The following is an 18166-nucleotide window of genomic DNA, read 5'->3' on the forward strand; positions in this document are numbered from 1 at the left end:
GTGTGTGTGTGTGCCTCTAAATAAATCTATGACAAAGTCAGAAATGGGGCGAGTATAATTTTCACCGTTCCAGTAGTTTACATATGAACGTGCATTTTGAATCGTTTTATATGTGTTGTGAATGTCTCTTTTAAAGCCCTTTGGCATTAGATTTTATCAAACAATATTTGGAAACTGTCATCTCTGATAAACTTTGGTCTTCTTTGACTCCAGACTTTAACTTGTAACAGAGTATTTCTACAGTGTGGTATTGGTACTTTTTTACTGCAGTAAAGTATGTGAATACTTGTTCCAGCGCTGCTGCGTTCAGGTTCAGTCTGTGAAACTAACTCTGTCTCTGTCTGTCTCTGTGTGTGTGTGTGTGTGTGTGTGTGTGTGTGTGTGTGTGTGTGTGTGTGTGTGTGTGTGTGTGTGTGTGTGTGTGTGTGTGTGTGTGTAGAAACCCTGCTGGATGACTTCATGTTGACCCACCCCATCTTCCTGGCGGCCGACAGGTTCCAGCAGGTCCTGCTGCAGCAGTATCCTTCGCTCAGCGCTCCCAGCGCTGTGCCGTGTGTGTCTGCATGACTGCATGATAAACCTCCAAACACACGCACGCACGCACGTGTCTGACCGCCGTCGGCGCTGTCGAGTCCCGGGGTAACTCTGGCTTATTGACAGCTTAATGCTGTGTTTTTCCCCCAAACGTTATTAGGGGCTTTTGCCGCGGAGAAAAAACAAAACCGAAACCGTTTGCTGTTGTCTTCTTTGCCTTCGTTTTCTGTCAAACACATTCCTGTAAACGTGACGGTGAAACGTTCAGGGACTCGGTAACTAACGGTGTTTTCCAGTGTTTGTTCATAGAGAGCAGGATTGTGGATGTTTGTGGCAGTTTTGACAAAATTTAAAACTTTGAGGACACCAAATACTTCATTTCCTGCATTTTAGTGAATTTATGGTGCAAATAAATAGGCGTAATTTACGGGGGGGGGGTAATCAAAACTGGCCAGTGCGACACACACATACTCCCCCTCCCCACCCAACATACCTATTATAATTTCCTTTACATAAATTAAGACATTTGCACCATTAAAAAAATGCGCCAGGATGCAGAAAATGTGTGTGTGTGTGTGTGTGTGTGTGTGTGTGTGTGTGTGTGTGTGTGTGTGGTGTGTGTCTCTCAGTGTTTGATACGCGCAAAGTTTCAATTTTGCTCAAAAGTGGAGATCTCAAACCCGAAATTGAGAATTTACAAATGCTGTAAGACGGCCTCCACAGGGCCGTACGATAGTTAAAAGCTAATTGGAGATTTTGTAAATGTGACTACGTCCTATGCCGACCTTACACCAAACGACTTTTCGAGCGATTCCTCTGTCCTCCACTAATGTCCACTAATATCTGACTGAACCCCTGAGAGTCTTCCTAGAGTCGGGGGCGCTCCCGTCGTCTCCATCGTTTGGTGTAAGGTCATAAAGTCTTTCTCCCGTCTGGACATGTTTGATATACATTATCCTAAGTTTTAAGTCTTGGTAGAGACTCTTCCATCACGTGACCATCGTCAACAACCAATGGGAGCGCTCCCTATGGTCTGTGGAGGTGGTACAGCGACAGAAGATATTAAAAACAAACAGTGGAGGCATCAACTGAGCCGACAGAAAGAAGTGATGAAGCATCGATGCTGCGTCGTTAGAAATCTTTTATTCTGCAGCGACAGAGTGATAGGTCTACTCTAACACTCACCCACACAGAGAGAGGGAGGGGGAGGGGGGGGGGCAGAGAGAGGGAGAGGAAGAGGGGGAGAGATGGAGAGGGAGTTAGAGAGGGAGAGACAGAGAGAGAAACAGAGAGGGAGAGAGAGAAACAGAGAGGGAGAGAGAGAGAGAGAGACAGAGTGAGTGAGTGAGAGAGACAGAGAGAGAGGAAGTGAGAGAGACAAAGAGAGGGAGTGAGAGAAAGAGAGGGAGTGAGTGACAGAGACAGAGAGGGAGTGAGAGAAAGCGAGAGGGAGTGAGTGACAGAGAGAGAGAGTGTGAGTGAGAGAGACAGAGAGAGAGAAAGAGGGGAGAGAGAGAGCCGGAGGGAGGAGAGGAAGTGGAGCAGAGAGGGATGTGGGTGGAAGAAGAGTGGGAGGGATGGACGGAGAGAAAAAACTTGTCTTCATCTGGGGTTCTTTTTTCAGACACAACAACCAACCAGAGAAATCCTCTCCAGTCAGAAACCCAGTCCTGGAAATGGGAAGACGATGCGTTCAGGGACTCGTTGAGTCCGTTGGGAACTAACAACGTTTCCAGGCGTTTTCATGAAAAAGTTAATTCCTCTACATACATCAGTCTGTTCCCAGGTTTACACACACACACACTCACACACTAGGAACGTATTAGAGGTGTCACCATTTAGATTTACTTTATTAGTGTGTGTGTGTGTGTGTGTGTGTGTGTGTGAGTGTGTCTGTGTGTGTGTGTGTTTCAGTGTGTGTGTCTTTCTGTGTGTGTGAGTGTATGTGTGTGTGTGGTGTGTCTCTGTGTGTTTGTGTGTGTCTGTGTGTGTGTGTGTGTGTGTGTGTGTCTGTGTGTGTGTGTGTGTGTGTGTGTGTGTGTGTGTGTGTGTGTCTCTGTGTGTGTGTGTGTGTGTGTCTCTGTGTGTGTGTGTGTGTGTGTTTGTGTGTGTCTGTGTGTGTGTGTGTGTGTGTGTTTGTGTGTGTCTGTGTGTCTCTGTGTGTGTGTATGTGTGTGTGCGTGTGTGTGTGTGTTTGTGTGTGTGTGTTATGTGGGTCATCATGGCGGCGTCTCTGACTCTCTGATGTTTGCTGCTGCTCTCTGGCGCTCAAACATTAAACACCAAACATAAATCGGTCTAATGTTCATTCATTTTTAGATAACTTTGATATCAGTGATCAATTGAAACTGTTTGGAGTCTCCTTCAAATCATCTTGCATGCATTGTTTTCTTTTTCCAATTTAACAAAATTACAATTATAGTTTCCATTCTCCTTTTGAAAGATCTTTATTCTTTTTCTGGTATTTCATTTCCCTCCCTCCCTTTTTAATGCGTCCTTTAAACATTTCATCATGATTTGGTTGTCCTAAACGCTGAACAGAATGACTTCTGAATCTGGGTGAAACAACGTTCCGTATCCCCGTGTAATTGCAGTAATTCTCAACGCCATCTCAAACGGTTTCCTCCTGAACTGGAACTTTTTCTCAGATTCAGCCTGCAGACGGAGGGGAAGGAGGGAGGGAGGGGAGGGAGGGAGGCGGAGAGAAAAGACGGAGACGGAGGAGAGAGCGAGGGAGTGATGGACGCCGCGGAGAGGAAGCAGGCGGTGCTGAGCGTCGCCTTTCGATATCTGGACACCTACAGAGAGCTGCTGCAGGAGGAGGGGGAGCGCAGCAACAGCTTCCCAAAGGTAGCACACACACACACACACACACACACACACATACACACACACACACACACAAATGCGCGCACATACACATACGCATGCACACACATACACATACATACACACATATACATGCACACACACACATAAACACACACACACACATGCACACACACACACACACATACATGCACACACACACACACATGCAGACACACACACATACATGCACACACACACACACACACATATACACACACCCACATGCACACACACGCACACACACACACACCCAGACATGCACACACACACACACATACACACACATATACACACACACATATATATACACACACATGCACATGCACACACATGTACACACACACAGATATACCCACATGCATATACACACACACACACACATATACATACACACACACACACACGCGCGCGCACACATATACACACACCCACATACACACACACACACATATACATATGCACATACACACACACACACACTTGTGTTATTATGGATCCCACGTAACTTCTTGGCAAGTCCCGCCCTACGAAGCAGCACGATTGGTCAACGCATAGGACCTGAACGAATCGGGTTACGTTACCTTGTGTAATACCTTGTGGCCAATAGCAGTGTTTGAATGCTATTGAAAGGCGGGTCTTGCCTAGAAGTAGCGTGGGCTCCATAATAACACGTACGGTCCCTCCTTGTCTCTTATACGTGAATAACGTAAAGTTGAATATGACGTTTTGTGTGTGTGTGTGTGTGTGTGTGTGTGTGTGTGTGTGTAGGAGCTGTACCTGTGTGCAGTGCAGGAGTTGAGTCGGTATCCTGAGCTGGTGGAGGATGTCCTCAAACTGCAGAGATGGACCGAGATCTTACACTGCCCGTAAGGCTCCATCTACACTGCCATGTTTACGCCTTCATCTACTACTTAAACTGCAACTACTACTAATAATGTAATTAATGGAAAACTCAAGCAACCAGTTTATCCTAACTCTGTGTGTGTGTGTGTGTGTGTGTGTGTGTGTGTGTGTGTGTGTGTGTGTGTGTGTGTGTGTGTGTGTGTGTGTGTGTGTGTGTGTGTGTGTGTGTGTGTGTGTGTATAGCTCTGACGAGGAGAAGGAAAGCAGGAAGAAGCAGGTCCGTCCTCTGTTCAGACACTTCAGACGCATCGACGCCTGTCTGCAGCCCAGAGAGGCCTTCAGAGGCTCCGACGAGAGTACGACACACACACACACACCCTACGCTGTATTATCTGTAAACACGCGGTTGAAATGCAAACACACCTGCGGTCTGGATATACAAATCACAAACTGCCACACACCCAGATTTCCTCTCATGTCACCTGACGTTCATCCCCGTACATGTGGTTTCCACCGCTGGCTGTAAGCCAATATAATCTAGAAGCTACATCTTTTGGTCTGCGGTACCACAGATTGTCCCTAAATGTTGCTAAACGTCTCCCTGATGTCTGCGTGTCCAGTTTTCTGCAGGGTCTACACTCCGGATCACTCGTACGTCACCATCAGGAGCCGCCTGTCCTGCCGCGTCGGAGAGATTCTGGCTCTGGTCCGAGAGAAGCTCCAGTACAGCGAGGACCAACCAGTTCTGCCTGGAAACCTCATCCTGGTGGCCGTCACATCCGCCGGAGGTCAGGAGACACATGAACTGACTCGGTTTCACTCTGTCTGCCCCTTTGATGGGTTGGGTTGATTTCATTATTATATAGGAATAGGAAAAGGGGGGTAGGAACAGATGACTCCTTCCTACTCCTGTTTTTAAACATGGAGCACCTTATTTGAATCGGTTACTGGAATTTGGAAAGAGATGTTTAGTCAGCAGCGCCACACAGAATCTGAGGATTTTCTGCAGATTATTAACACATTTTAATACAACTAAAATGCTAACACATTTGTACCAAAAGCAGGAAAACAATTTGCTAAATTCCGCATGTTTTCATTCTGGATCACCGCTGAAAACTGTCAAACTGTCAGTTTTCTTGTCCGTACTCAAGTGTTCATGTTCCTATTCGTCTTTTAGTTTTTTACATGTTCAAAATAAACTGAATTAAATGTTATAAAGTCATATTATTAATCCATAATCAGTGCAGTTGTTTAGCTGTCAATCCCAGCTGTGGTGCACCTGTTTAAATGGGAGTGACTGTGTGCTGTGTGTCCAGAGAAGGCGGTGTTTCGCCCCAGTGACGAGGCCGTGTTCACCACGCTGGGAGTCAACACTCACCTGTTCACCTGCGAGCCCGCCGAGCTCGACTCACTGGTGAGGAACTCGCTCACTCGCTGATTGGTTGGTTTTCTTGTTTCCTACGCTGTGTTTCCACTGCGTGGTTGTAGAAATATTTTATTAACAAAATGTGTGTATTTGTGTTCATTGCAAAAGAGCTGTGTGCAGTCATTGAGGAAGTGGTTCAAAGAAATGTCTCTGATGCACAGAAAGTTAAGCTTAAGTCATAAAAGTAGTTTAGGCATTTATGGCATAGAGGTGTTTGAAGGTTGCGAGAACGGAAGAAGTTACACCACACAGAGGCCCCGACCCTGGTGTGTGTGTTTGTGAAGGATAACGGTTTCTGTCTAGAAACTAATAGCAGAGATCTGCGTGACCTAGCTAGATTCAGAAGACTACCTGATCTCAGGTCAGTTGTGTAGCCTATGTAAATGTTGGAGCGTGACCGTTCTCTTAATACACCCAAGTGCTGACAAAGGTTCCGGTTTTTGGGAGGTTGACGCCAACTTCCAGCTTTGTTGAGATTCGCCCGTTTTCAGCGGCAGTTTCAAAATATGAGATTTTCATAGTAAAGGGGTGTCAGTGGGATTTTGAGCTTCTATGTATGTCCTATTTACCCACCAAACTGTCGTTATTCAACTATGACAGGGTAAAATCGGTTTTGCATTCTATCACCCCTTTAAGTCTAATTTAAGATTTTTGGAATGTTACATACTCCAACACAAAACTTTATTTAAATTTTAAGCAGTCATTTAATAAATGAGAAACTTTGAACATAATCCCCAGTACAACAGAGTCAGATAGTGTTTTTTTTTGGGGGCATTATGTCCGACTCAGTGGTGAGTGAAACCGAAGCAGAGGGACAGATACACAGCTGTAGCCGGGCTTATTATATAAGTATTATCAGGCAAATAAAACATCTCGACAATCAGTCTATCCCTATTTCAGTGACTGTACGTGACTAACTTTGGAGCGTTATTTATCACGACATGGATTCCTCAGATCGTCTAGTTTCATATGGCACAACATCTTCACTCTAGCTTCAAAACGGAGACTCCTCAAAGATCCATCTCAGCGTTTTATCAATCGATATCGGATCATTCAAATGAAGACTTTGAAGACTTTTCTAAACCCAGCTGTGTGTGTGTGTGATGATGATGATGATGTCATCTCCCCCCCAACCCCCAGCTTCCTCTCCCCGAGGAGATCCACTGGACGCCGGGCGACAGCAAACTGCACGACATGTCGGCCGAGGAGGTAGCCAATCAGCTGGTGGCGTTCGACTGGGAGCTCTTCAGCTGCGTGCATGAGGTCAGTGATACAGAGATTTAAACCTCAAACACTGTAAAACTGTTGTTTTCTTCAACAACTGGCTGGGATCGTCTTTTGCTAATAGCTCTCTACTTCGGAGGTTCTTAATCTTTTTCTAACCAAATCCCCTTAAAGGAGGAGAATACACCGGGATATAAGAATATACTATGCGATTTGACCTACCCTTTTTTTATATGGTCTTATTTATGTGAAAGAATGACACAAGATGAATAAATTTGTATGGGAAAGACATGCATATTTGCAGATTGCAGAAGAGTTACAAGTTTGTTATTGTTTGTTTGTCATTGGAAAGGAATCCATGAACTATTGTAGATTTGAAACACTGTAAGTAAACCCTTTAAATGATACAGTGACTCTACGAGACTCCGTTACTGTGTTAGTTACACCGTGACTCCATAAATGACTCTGTGACTGTGTAAATAACTGCGTCTCCGTTAGTGACTTTGTGACTTCATAAGTTACTACTCTACCTCCTAGGTTATTTCGTTGATCCATAAATAACACTATCAAATACTCCATAACTCTGCATGTTACTCTGTGACTCTGTAAGAGACTCCATGTCTCCGTACTTAACTCTGTGACTCTGTACGTTACTCCGTGACTGCTTACATTACTTCGTGACTCCTTACGTTACTCCGTGACTCCTTACGTTACTCTGTGACTATGTAAGAGACTCCGTATGTTACGCTGTGACTCTGTACGTTACTCTGTGACTCCGTACGTTACTCTGTGACTCCGTACGTTACTCGTGACTCTGTACGTTACTCGGTGACTATGTAAGAGACTCCGTATGTTACTCGGTGACTCCGTATGTTACTCGGTGACTCCGTATGTTACTCGGTGACTCATTACGTTACTCCGTGACTCTACCTACTCTGTACTTTACTCTGTGACTCTATAAGTAACTCTGTGACTCTGCACGTTACATTACTCGCGTGACTCTGTATCGCGTTACTCGTGACTGCGCTCGCTACTCCTGACTCGCAAACGTAACTCAGCGACCTGCACCTAACTCCGTGACTCCGTACGTAACTCTGTGACTCCGTACGTAACTTCGTACTCTGTAAGAGACTCCGTGACTCCATACGTTACTCGTGACTCCATACGTTACTCGTGACTCTGTACGTTACTCGTGACTCTGTACGTTACTCGGTGACTATGTAAGAGACTCCGTATGTTACTCGGTGACTCCGTATGTTACTCGGTGACTCCGTATGTTACTCGGTGACTCATTACGTTACTCCGTGACTCTACCTACTCTGTACTTTACTCTGTGACTCTATAAGTAACTCTGTGACTCTGTACGTTACATTACTCCGTGACTCTGTACGTAACTCAGTGACTCCGTACCTAACTCCGTGACTCCGTACGTAACTCTGTGACTCCGTACGTAACTTCGTACTCTGTAAGAGACTCCGTGACTCCGTACGTTACTCCGTGACTCCATACGTTACTCGTGACTCCATACGTTACTCGTGACTCTGTACGTTACTCTGTGACTCTGTACATTACTCCATGACGCCGTACGTAACTCCGTGACTCTGTACGTTACTCCGTGACGCCTTGCGTTACTCCATGTTACTGTTTTCTCTGTGACTCCATACATACCTCTATGACTCCTTACGTTACTCCGTGCCTTTTATGTAACTCCGTGACTCTGTACGTTACTCCGTTACTCCTTACGTGACTCTGTACGTTACTCCGTGATTCCGTATGTTACGTTGTGACTCCGTACATTACTCTGTGACTTCGTATGTTACTTCGCACAAAAAGCTAAAGCGAGGCTACTCATGAATTGGTTTTCTCTTAATGGAATAAAGGATTGTAAGCATTTTGGGTTCTTCTAAATGTCTAATGTCGTAAATGGACTGACTCCGTAATGGGTTCAACGCTAAAATGATGAAATGATGAGAATTCTATTTCAGTTTGACTTGAATTTGTGCAGGATGTGTTGGGTTTCGGAGTCAACTGAAAATAACAAGTGAATAAGTGTCCGAGTTTACAGCTGCATTTGTCTCGTGCAGGTGGAGTTTGTGTGTTACGTGTTTCACGGCGAGCAGTCCCGCTGGCGCCCCCTGAACCTGGAGCTGGTACTGCAGCGCTGCAGCGAGGTGCAGCACTGGGTTGCCACGGAGATCCTGCAGTGTCAGTCGCTGCCCAAGAGGGTCCAACTGCTGCGCAAGTTCATCAAGATCGCAGCACTGTGAGTCCACAGATACTGACGTGGATGAATCAGCATGAATTGAGTTAAATATCTCAGCGAGAGGCCAGATGAGCAAAACAGGAAGAGACTGTCGAGGCAATGTCAAAAGTGTTTATTAGGCAATAAAATGTGGAGGATTTTATGTTTTATAAGTGAATATCTTTTGGTCCTGGACTGACAAAACAAGACATTTGAAGACGTCACTTTGGGCTATTTGCTGTTTTTTTTTAATGGGCTTTAAAAGATGTTTTCTTGTGTGTGTGTGTTTTAGCTGTAAGCAGCAGCAGGACCTGCTGTCGTTCCTCGCTGTGGTTCTGGGTTTAGACAACCCGGCTGTCAGCCGACTGCGACTCACCTGGGAGGTAATCGCTCAGCTGACTCTACTCTGCTTCACACACTGCACACATACTGCACACACACTACACACACACACTGCTGCACACACTGCACACACTCCACACACTGCAAACACACTGCAAACACACTGCACACACACTGCAAACACACTGCACACACACTGCTGCAAACACTGCACACATACTGCACACACACTGCAAACACACTACACACACACACTGCAAACACACTGCACACACTCCACACACTGCAAACACACTGCGCACACACTGCACACACACTGCAAACACACTGCACACACTGCAAAGTGCATACACACTGCATACACACTGCACACACACTGCAAACACACTGCACACACACTGCAAAGTGCACACACACTGCTCACACACTACACACACACACACATACTGCAAACACTGCACACCAAGTGCACGCACAGTGCACATACACTGCTGCACACACTGCACACACACTGCTGCAAATACTGCTGCACACACTGCAAAAAAACTTAAGGCCAATTTAATAAAAAGGCCCTGTGGCTACGTACGTAGGTACGTTGAGATGCCGACCCTACGCCGCAGCCTGACGTGCACCTTTCAAAAAATGTAACTGCACGTATCTCGGCCGTGGGTTGAAGCGTTGCCCAACTCATTCCCTGGTTCTCCTTCCCCATAAACAACATGAAATCAAGGAGAGGGTTAACTTTTCCTGCTACAGATTTCCCACCGTGGTCAGAAGGAACAGTAGACACACTCCCCACACGCACACACACTCCCTACGCGCACACACACTCCCTACGCGCACACACTGACTCACTCAGTGATTCACTGACTCACTCACTCTCACACACACTTTCCCACCGTGGTCAGAAAGAACGGGAGACGCACACACACACACACACACACACACACACACCCCATGCGCCCTCACACACACACACACACACACACACACACACACACACACACACCAACACACACACAAAACACGCACACACACACAACACACCCACGCTTGTGGGGACCCGTCACTGACATAATACTACTTAGCCACCTAACCCTAACCGCAAACCATAAATGCCTAACCTTAACCCTTACCCTCACCCTAACCATAACCTAATTCTATCCCTAATCCTAAAACCAAGTCTTAACCCTCAAACAGCCCTTTAACCTTATGGGGTCCAGCATTTTGGGCCCCATAAGGCTGTGCAGACCCCACATGTATACTGTATTCCCCGGTTTTTGGACCCCACAAATATAGTAAAAGCGCACACACACACGCCTGCCCTGCTATTCTCTCAGACACAACTCTACGTGGAGCCTCCACAGAACCATAAATCAGACTTTAATTGGTACTTAACTCTGCATGGTCTCTTAACTCTAGAGAAACCATACTTACTGAAATAGTTGATTTGTCCACAAGGGGGCGTTCAAGGACCAGGTCAGGGCCCTAATGCTGACCTTTGAACACTGATTACTTATTAACTATTTATTTATTAGTTATTTAAGGTTTTCTTTCCAAAGGTCGTTAAAACAAACAATCTTTGATATCATTTATCTCTGATGGACTTGGTTTTTTGAAATGTCTTCATGTGTTTGTGACAGGGTCTGCCGGGGAAATTCAGGAAACAGTTTCAGCAGTTTGAGAGCGTCGCGGTGAGTAAACATATTAGTTTTGATGAAGATGAACTGATGAAGTCCAACAGGTCAAATATCAGCAAACACCAGACTCATGGAAAAAAAAAAACATAAAAGTTCTACTGATCGGTTTTTATATATATTAATATTTATATTTAAAGTACAAATTTAAGGTATTTGTGCTTTACAGGAGTATATACACATGTTACTTTAACTACATTATGATGAGGACATACTTTTACTTACATGGATACTTGGCGGATTTAAATCCATCTTTGTGTGCAGCTGAAAGGTGTTTGGCACCAACGCCGAGGTCTGCTGAAATCCGCCAGTAACACGAGCGGTGTGTGTGTGTGTGTGTGTGTGTGTGTGTGTGTGTGTGTGTGTGTGTGTGTGTGTGTGTGTGTGTGTGTGTGTGTGGGTGTGTGTGCGCGTGTGTGTGTGCGTGTGTGTGTGTGTGTGTCTGCGAGCGGCAGACCTCTGCTGCTGCTCGGAGCTCGGCGCGCCGCTGCCAAACACCGTTCAGCTGCACACACTGCCATGAAAAAGAGCTGAATTTAAATCAGCAAAATATCTCTTTAAGTAGTGTTTGAATGAAGGACTTTTTCTCGTAGTGGAGTATTTTCAGTGTGTATTAGGGCGACACAATATATGGTTTTCTTTACTGTCATTGTGATATCAACCGGTGCAATAAACACATCGCGAAAGACACTCAGAGACTTTTTGTTAGTCGTAAGAAAACTGCACTTGTGTAACTGTCGTTCTTTTTTTAGTGCTGCCTTTTATGTTTAATTCAATGTTTAATTTGTTCAATAAAAGAAAGTTGGAAATTATTTCCTTTCATTGTTTTTTAACTCAACAAGCAGTTTGTTGTATTTTAGCAGAACACTGAAAGCAGCAGAAGTGAGAACACTTTAACATCTGTTTATTTATCGCGAGTGGTATCGTTATCAAGATATTCAACGACGTTATCGCATATTTTCCTCATATCGTGCAGCCCTAGTGTGTATCAGTACTTTTACTGCAGTAAAGCATCTGAATACTTGTTCTGGTCTGATCTTCCAGGACCCGTCCAGGAACCACAAGTCCTACAGAGACCTGATCACCAGCCTGAGACCTCCGCTGATCCCCTTCACACCTCTGCTGCTCAAAGGTGTGTGTGTGTGTGTGTGTGTGTGTGTGTGTGTGTGTGTGTGTGTGTGTGTGTGTGTGTGTGTGTGTGTGTGTGTGTGTGTGTGTGTGTGTGTGTGTGTGTGTGTGTGTGTGGGAGATATGGATGGATTCATAGAATGGTCGAGAAGGAAAGACTTTTGATGTTTTTTAAGGAAACCTCTCACTAAAAAAAACAACTTACCTACTGAAAGAAAGGGAAGAAAGTAAATGTGTAGATTTCTCTCCGCCTCACATTTCACACACATTTCAGTGAAATGTTGTCCTAAAATAAGAAAGAAAGTTTCCAAACGAGCCGCCGTGTTGGTCTGTTTTGAAATCCAGGAGCAGACAGCCCACGAGTGATGCGATCGTCCAATCAGGTGCAGCCATGGCGGCTGTAGGAGGGCGGAGCCTGTTTTCTTTGCTTGTTATTGGGCAGTGAAGAGAAACTGGTACCTGCTGGTGGAAAACCCGTTAGCGTGCAGTGCAGTGAAGCGGGGCGATCCCTTCGGTGAAACCATCGCCTATTCTATGGACACGTACCATAGCTTAGCGTACGAGTGCGGCTGCGAGGTGTGTGTGCGTGCGAGCGGCAGACCTTGGCTGCTCAGAGCTCAGCGTGCCGCTGCCAAACACCGTTCAGCTGCACACACTGCCATGACACAGAGCTGAATTTAAATCAGCTGACAAAGCAACGGCCCTGGAGGGAGCGACTCCCCTGTGCTTCCTCCGGTGGGCGGGGCTTCCAGAGTGACGCCATGCGTCTCTGTGGTCCCCTGAGAGTCTCCTGGGACGGAGTCAGACACTAAACTGCCTGATCTGGCTCATCGCTTCCTCTCTGGATCATTGCTGCGTCTTTCACCCTCCAGCTGTGGACCAGATGTGAAGTTGCTGCGGACACGTTAGCTCCGCCTCGGCTAATTAGCACTTCTGGCTAATCAGCTCCATGTTACTGTTGACCTGACACGCGCACACACACACACACACACACACACACACACACACACACACACACACACACACACACACACACACAAACGCACTTCAAAGACTCCTCTTCATCGCCGCTTTTCTTCTTTGCTCCAGTTTTATTCTTTTCATCTCGCCTTTAACTGAAACTCATTCAACACAGCAGGTACACACACACACACACACACACACACACCTTCTGCTTTCACTCGTTCAGTTCAAAAGGACTTTAAATGAGATTACTGTACACACTGTATGCCTCTTACAGTCTGTGTGTGTGTGCGTGCAGCCTTAAGCTCTCTGTCTCCATGGTAACCAGAGGAAGAGGAGGGAAGAATGGATGGAAGTCCATTAAATGGTTAAAAAAGAAAAGGGGGGGGGAGAAAGGAAGAAAGAATTAAAGCTAATCTCCGGCGCCCCCCTGTGGTCAAATCTAAACACGTGCACTGACGTCGACTTCCTTTAAACTAACTTGATGATGTTTCCTGTTTCCTGTTTCCTCAGACTTGACGTTCCTCCACGAGAGCTGCAAGACGTTTCACGGCGAACTCGTCAACTTTGAGAAGATGGTGAGTCCGTTCACGTTCCGTCCAATCTGAGGATGGGGAAAATCATTTGAAAGGTCAAATCTAACTTCCTTCTCTCTCTCTCTCTCTCTCTCTCTCTCTTTCTCTTTTTCTCTCTCTCTCTTCCTCTTCCTCCTGCAGCATAAAGTGGCGGAGATGGTCCGGATCATCAGGCGGTACCGGAGCAGCCAGCTGGGTAACACACTGCTGACCTTTGACCTCGCTCTGTTTGCAACGCCAGAACAAAAGTCCTATTTAAATAGAAAAAAAAAAAGAGTGATATTTCCAAAAAAGTCCAATCAAATCTGTTAGAAAAAGTCGGAATATTGCAAGAAAAAGTCATTATTCAAGAAAAAAAAAATCAATATTTCTAGAAATTTTTTTATAATTTAAGAAACAGAATATTGCAAGAAACAGTTTGAATATTCCCCAAAATGAAGTCCGATTTCAAGAAGAAGACTCTTAAGGCGCTGACACGCCCGTCGGGCAGTCTGGCGAGGTCGGTGACTCGAGTCTGTTGGGTGTGTTCCGTGACGTGTTCGGTCGGCGGCAGGGCAGTCGGGACTCACCCGGAAATGGCGAGCGGGATGAGCGTGACTAGAGTCTCTCAAAATCTGACGAAAATCTTTTAAACTGACCTTTGTTGATCTGAAATGAAGACAGATTCAGCAGCTGCACGGCCTATTCCTCTCTTCACATGTTCTCAGAAACACGTTTCGGTGAACTATTTTAGTCCAATATGAGATCGTATTCTGAACGAGTCGCCACGACACGCCGCGGCTTTGAATTTCCGGAGAAACCAGACCCACGTGACGCGTTCGTCCAATCAGCTGCCGGTTTTAATTTTTTGGGTGACAATACAGATTAGCGGCGCCTGCTGCTATGGAGACGTATTATGTCTCGTCTCTTCGGTGTGTTCTGAGGAACTTTTTTGGACCAACTCGGGGAGCCTGATCAGTCCCACTGGCGTTTCTGCCGATGGTTGGCCCTCTGGTTGGAGTGTAACCGCCTTTAGGCCGCTACAGTTAGCTGATCATACTTGAGTGGGGTTTTGAATGCAGGACTTTTATTTTCACAGACCTCACTCTCACTTTTAGGTTACAGTTTAAAAAAAAAAAAAAGATATAATCGAGACATCTCTGAGGTGTTCCTGCTTGGATTTACTTTAGTTTTTTATGATTATGTTTGTATGGAGGAGTCGGAGAACGCCGTATAGATTTGGGGACACAGCTTTAAAATGCTTTTATGTGCAGGAAATGTGAACTTCCTCAGTTGGACTTTGGCTCCGTTCAGACTGCAGGTAAAAGTGGCCCAAATCGGATTAGTTCGGGGTCAAGTGACCAGGTCAGACTTCTTCAGAAGTAGTGTGAACACTCAAATCAGATTTAGACCACCTCCATAGGTGGACCCAGGTCTGATGTTTTTTGAATCAGACCCAGGTCTGATGTTTTTCAACGCGGCCGCAGTGTGAACAACCGAGGAGGATTTGATGGGACCTTTACGTCAATCTACATCGACATCTGTCACGATTAATGCGCCGCCGGTAGTTAGCCCGAGACACAGACAGGAACATTAAAAACTGGACTAGGCTACAACATGGAGAACAGTGATGGAGCAAGTCAGTGGAGGGAGAGGGAGCTGTTAGACTTAGTTAGTGTCTGCTCATTAATGTTACGGCTGCCATTATACAAACATATTGACATAAAAGCCAAAATGCTGACTTCCTCCATAACCTCCCTAACTTTAGTGCGACAGCGTGCTGCGTCTGATGTCATTGGTATTGGTCTTTTGCTCATGCGGGTCAGTTGGAAACCGCAATCAGTTCCCACTGGAATCTGATAGAGGCCACGTTTTAAAAAGGTCACGTGAACAGCCAAACAAAAAATCAGATGTGAGCAAAAGAAGCTGAAGACTTTCGGTGTGAACGTAGCCTTTGTCTCCATCTGGTGGAGACTTTGTGTCTCTGCACCTCTCTGGGCCTGAACTGACACAGACCACGGATTCATTTTTCTTTTTTTTTTCCTGAAAAAAAGTCTGAATATTAAAAACTAAAGTTGGACTATTTTAACCCTTGTGTTGTCTTCCCCTTGACCAAGAACATGTTGTCTTTCAGGGTCAAAATTAAAAAAATTCATGGTCAATAAACCTATTTTATATGACATTATACCAAAAAAGAACTTATGGATCAGGCTACTTGGATGAATAGTAAAGATCAGAGGATGTTGAGTGGATCACAGAAAGTCAAAGTTAAATGTTTTTTTCAAATGCTATAAAAATGTAATAAAACACCCACAATTCAATGGAAGTAATCATTAATTTGTTCAAATGTATGGGTTCCATACAACATACATCCACGCATCCACATACTTTTTGGGCAGTTTGGTTGAAAGAAACCCACATTTCCGTTATTAAAAACTTTTGAAAATGGGTCAAATTTGACCCGAGGACAACACAAGGGTTAAGAAAGAAAGTCTAGGAAAGTAGAACTCCATTTAGCTGATCAGACCTGAACTTGTAGTGGAGTATCTCCACAGTGTGGTATTAGTACCTTTTACTGCAGTAAAAGTATCTGAGTACTTGTTCCACCTCTGGAGGAAGGATGAAGTGACCAAATGACATATTTCATCTTAACGAACACAAGTGTCTGTAACTCTGTAACTGTTGTTTTAGTATCTCATTTTTCCTTTCCGTTCTCTCCCCGTGTCCCCCCCGGTAGCCATGGATACGGAGACGTCCCCGTCCCACTTGCAGACCAAGGCGTACGTCCGGCAGCTGCAGGTGATCGACAACCAGAACCTGCTGTTCGACATGTCTTGCAAGCTGGAGCCCAAAGACACATAGTGGGACGCACGGGACGGGACGGGGGGGAGAGACAAAGAGGAACGCACGGCACGGGAGGGACGGGGGGAGACGAAAAGACAAGAGATGGACGGGAGGGGCAAGAGAGACACAAAAATAGACTGAAAATGGAGAGCAGAAGAGGAGGAGGAGGAAGCTGCTTTTTGTTCCAGAAACAAAGCAATGATGCAAACGGATGGAGGGAGCGTCAGGGAGAAGGAGACGGAAGAAGAACCTCCGCTTTATCTTTATGCACCTGAAACAAAAACTACCAACAGAAAAAAGTTGGACGCAGAAAACGGACGGAGGGAGGTTCAGGGAGAACGAGATGGAAATACATTTGTCTTCACCTTCAACAAACTGAAACGTTTTTTATCAGAGGAGAGAGATGGAGCTTTCTCTTTCTTCATCCGCCACTCCTTCTACACTTCCTCTTCCTTCTCCTCCCTCTTCCTTCCTCTCCGTCAGTGGTCCGAACGTGGCCAGAAACACACGGCGAGACTTTATCAAAACTGGGCCGAGACCTTAAAAAACACGCCAGTTTGTTTTCTGTTTGTTTTCAGTTTGTGAGTAGGGTTGGAACCGGTTCCTACGCAACCGGTAGGAATCGGACCGGATTAGAACGCAAAATTCCAGTTCCTCATTTCGGTTCCACTTAATGTGTCGACTGAGATATTTTCGCTCTGTCGCTCCAACACGGACGTAAAAAATATCACATTGTAGTTGTGTGTTAGGTGACTTAGGTTTACTTATTATACATTTAAGTACTTAAGTTAATATATTGTTAAATTGAAATAATTTTTAATAGAAAAAAAAAAAAGTCATTTTCTTTGATGTCATTTTTCAGTTTTTCAAGAATCTGTTTAGGATTTGGAATCGTTTTAAAAGTACCGGTTACACTTTACTTGAAGGTATCTCCATAAGAGTGACATGACGCTGTCATGAACGTGTCATAAACATTATAAACAACTTTTATGACATAACGCTTCTTTTAATAAGTGTCATTTGGTTTTTATCATGACAAGTTGGGGTTAGGGTTACGTTAGGGTTAGAGTTAGGGAGGTGAAAGTTATCTCGATAATTCCCCCTGCTTCGTCCGACAACTGGGCAGTTAGGGTTAGATTTGGGTTAAAACACAACGCTGCGAGGTTAGGGTTAGGGTTCACGTGTTCATGACCGTGTCATGTCTCTCTTATTTAGATACCTTCAAGTAAAGTGTTACCAAAGTTCTGGTTCGGCATTGGAATCGTAAAATCCAACGATACCCAACCCTACTTGTGATCCAGTCCGAGTTAGTGTTGAGACCTCGAGATGCTTCAGCGACAGATCCTCTTCATCCGGGCAAAGGCCAAAGATTTTATTTTTTTATTTAAGTACATAAAAACATTAATATATTGTTAAATTGAAATAATAATAATAAAAAAAAAAATTTGGTTACACTTTACTTGAAGTGTATGACAGTGTTCATGACACTGTCATGACA

The 18166-nt window shown here is 45.0% G+C and overlaps 1 protein-coding gene across 2 annotated transcripts in view; it reads left to right on the forward strand.

Moving 5' to 3' along the window:
- Window positions 1-17446, forward strand: part of rapgefl1 (Rap guanine nucleotide exchange factor (GEF)-like 1) — a 35580-nt gene extending 18134 nt beyond the window's left edge. For both annotated transcript variants that reach the window (XM_039826227.1, XM_039826226.1), the window contains exons 4-17: window positions 440-518; window positions 3183-3384; window positions 4174-4271; window positions 4492-4604; window positions 4869-5036; window positions 5565-5662; window positions 6815-6937; window positions 8983-9161; window positions 9433-9523; window positions 11126-11176; window positions 12224-12311; window positions 13784-13848; window positions 13987-14041; window positions 16562-17446. In XM_039826227.1, the coding sequence (XP_039682161.1) occupies window positions 440-518; window positions 3183-3384; window positions 4174-4271; window positions 4492-4604; window positions 4869-5036; window positions 5565-5662; window positions 6815-6937; window positions 8983-9161; window positions 9433-9523; window positions 11126-11176; window positions 12224-12311; window positions 13784-13848; window positions 13987-14041; window positions 16562-16686 (1535 nt within the window). In that variant the 3' untranslated portion in view covers window positions 16687-17446. The remainder of the gene's footprint in view (window positions 1-439; window positions 519-3182; window positions 3385-4173; window positions 4272-4491; window positions 4605-4868; window positions 5037-5564; window positions 5663-6814; window positions 6938-8982; window positions 9162-9432; window positions 9524-11125; window positions 11177-12223; window positions 12312-13783; window positions 13849-13986; window positions 14042-16561) is intronic.
- The last annotated feature ends 720 nt before the right edge of the window (window positions 17447-18166 follow it).

This window comes from Perca fluviatilis, chromosome 15, assembly GCF_010015445.1.
Source record: "Perca fluviatilis chromosome 15, GENO_Pfluv_1.0, whole genome shotgun sequence".
Taxonomy (NCBI): domain Eukaryota; kingdom Metazoa; phylum Chordata; class Actinopteri; order Perciformes; family Percidae; genus Perca; species Perca fluviatilis.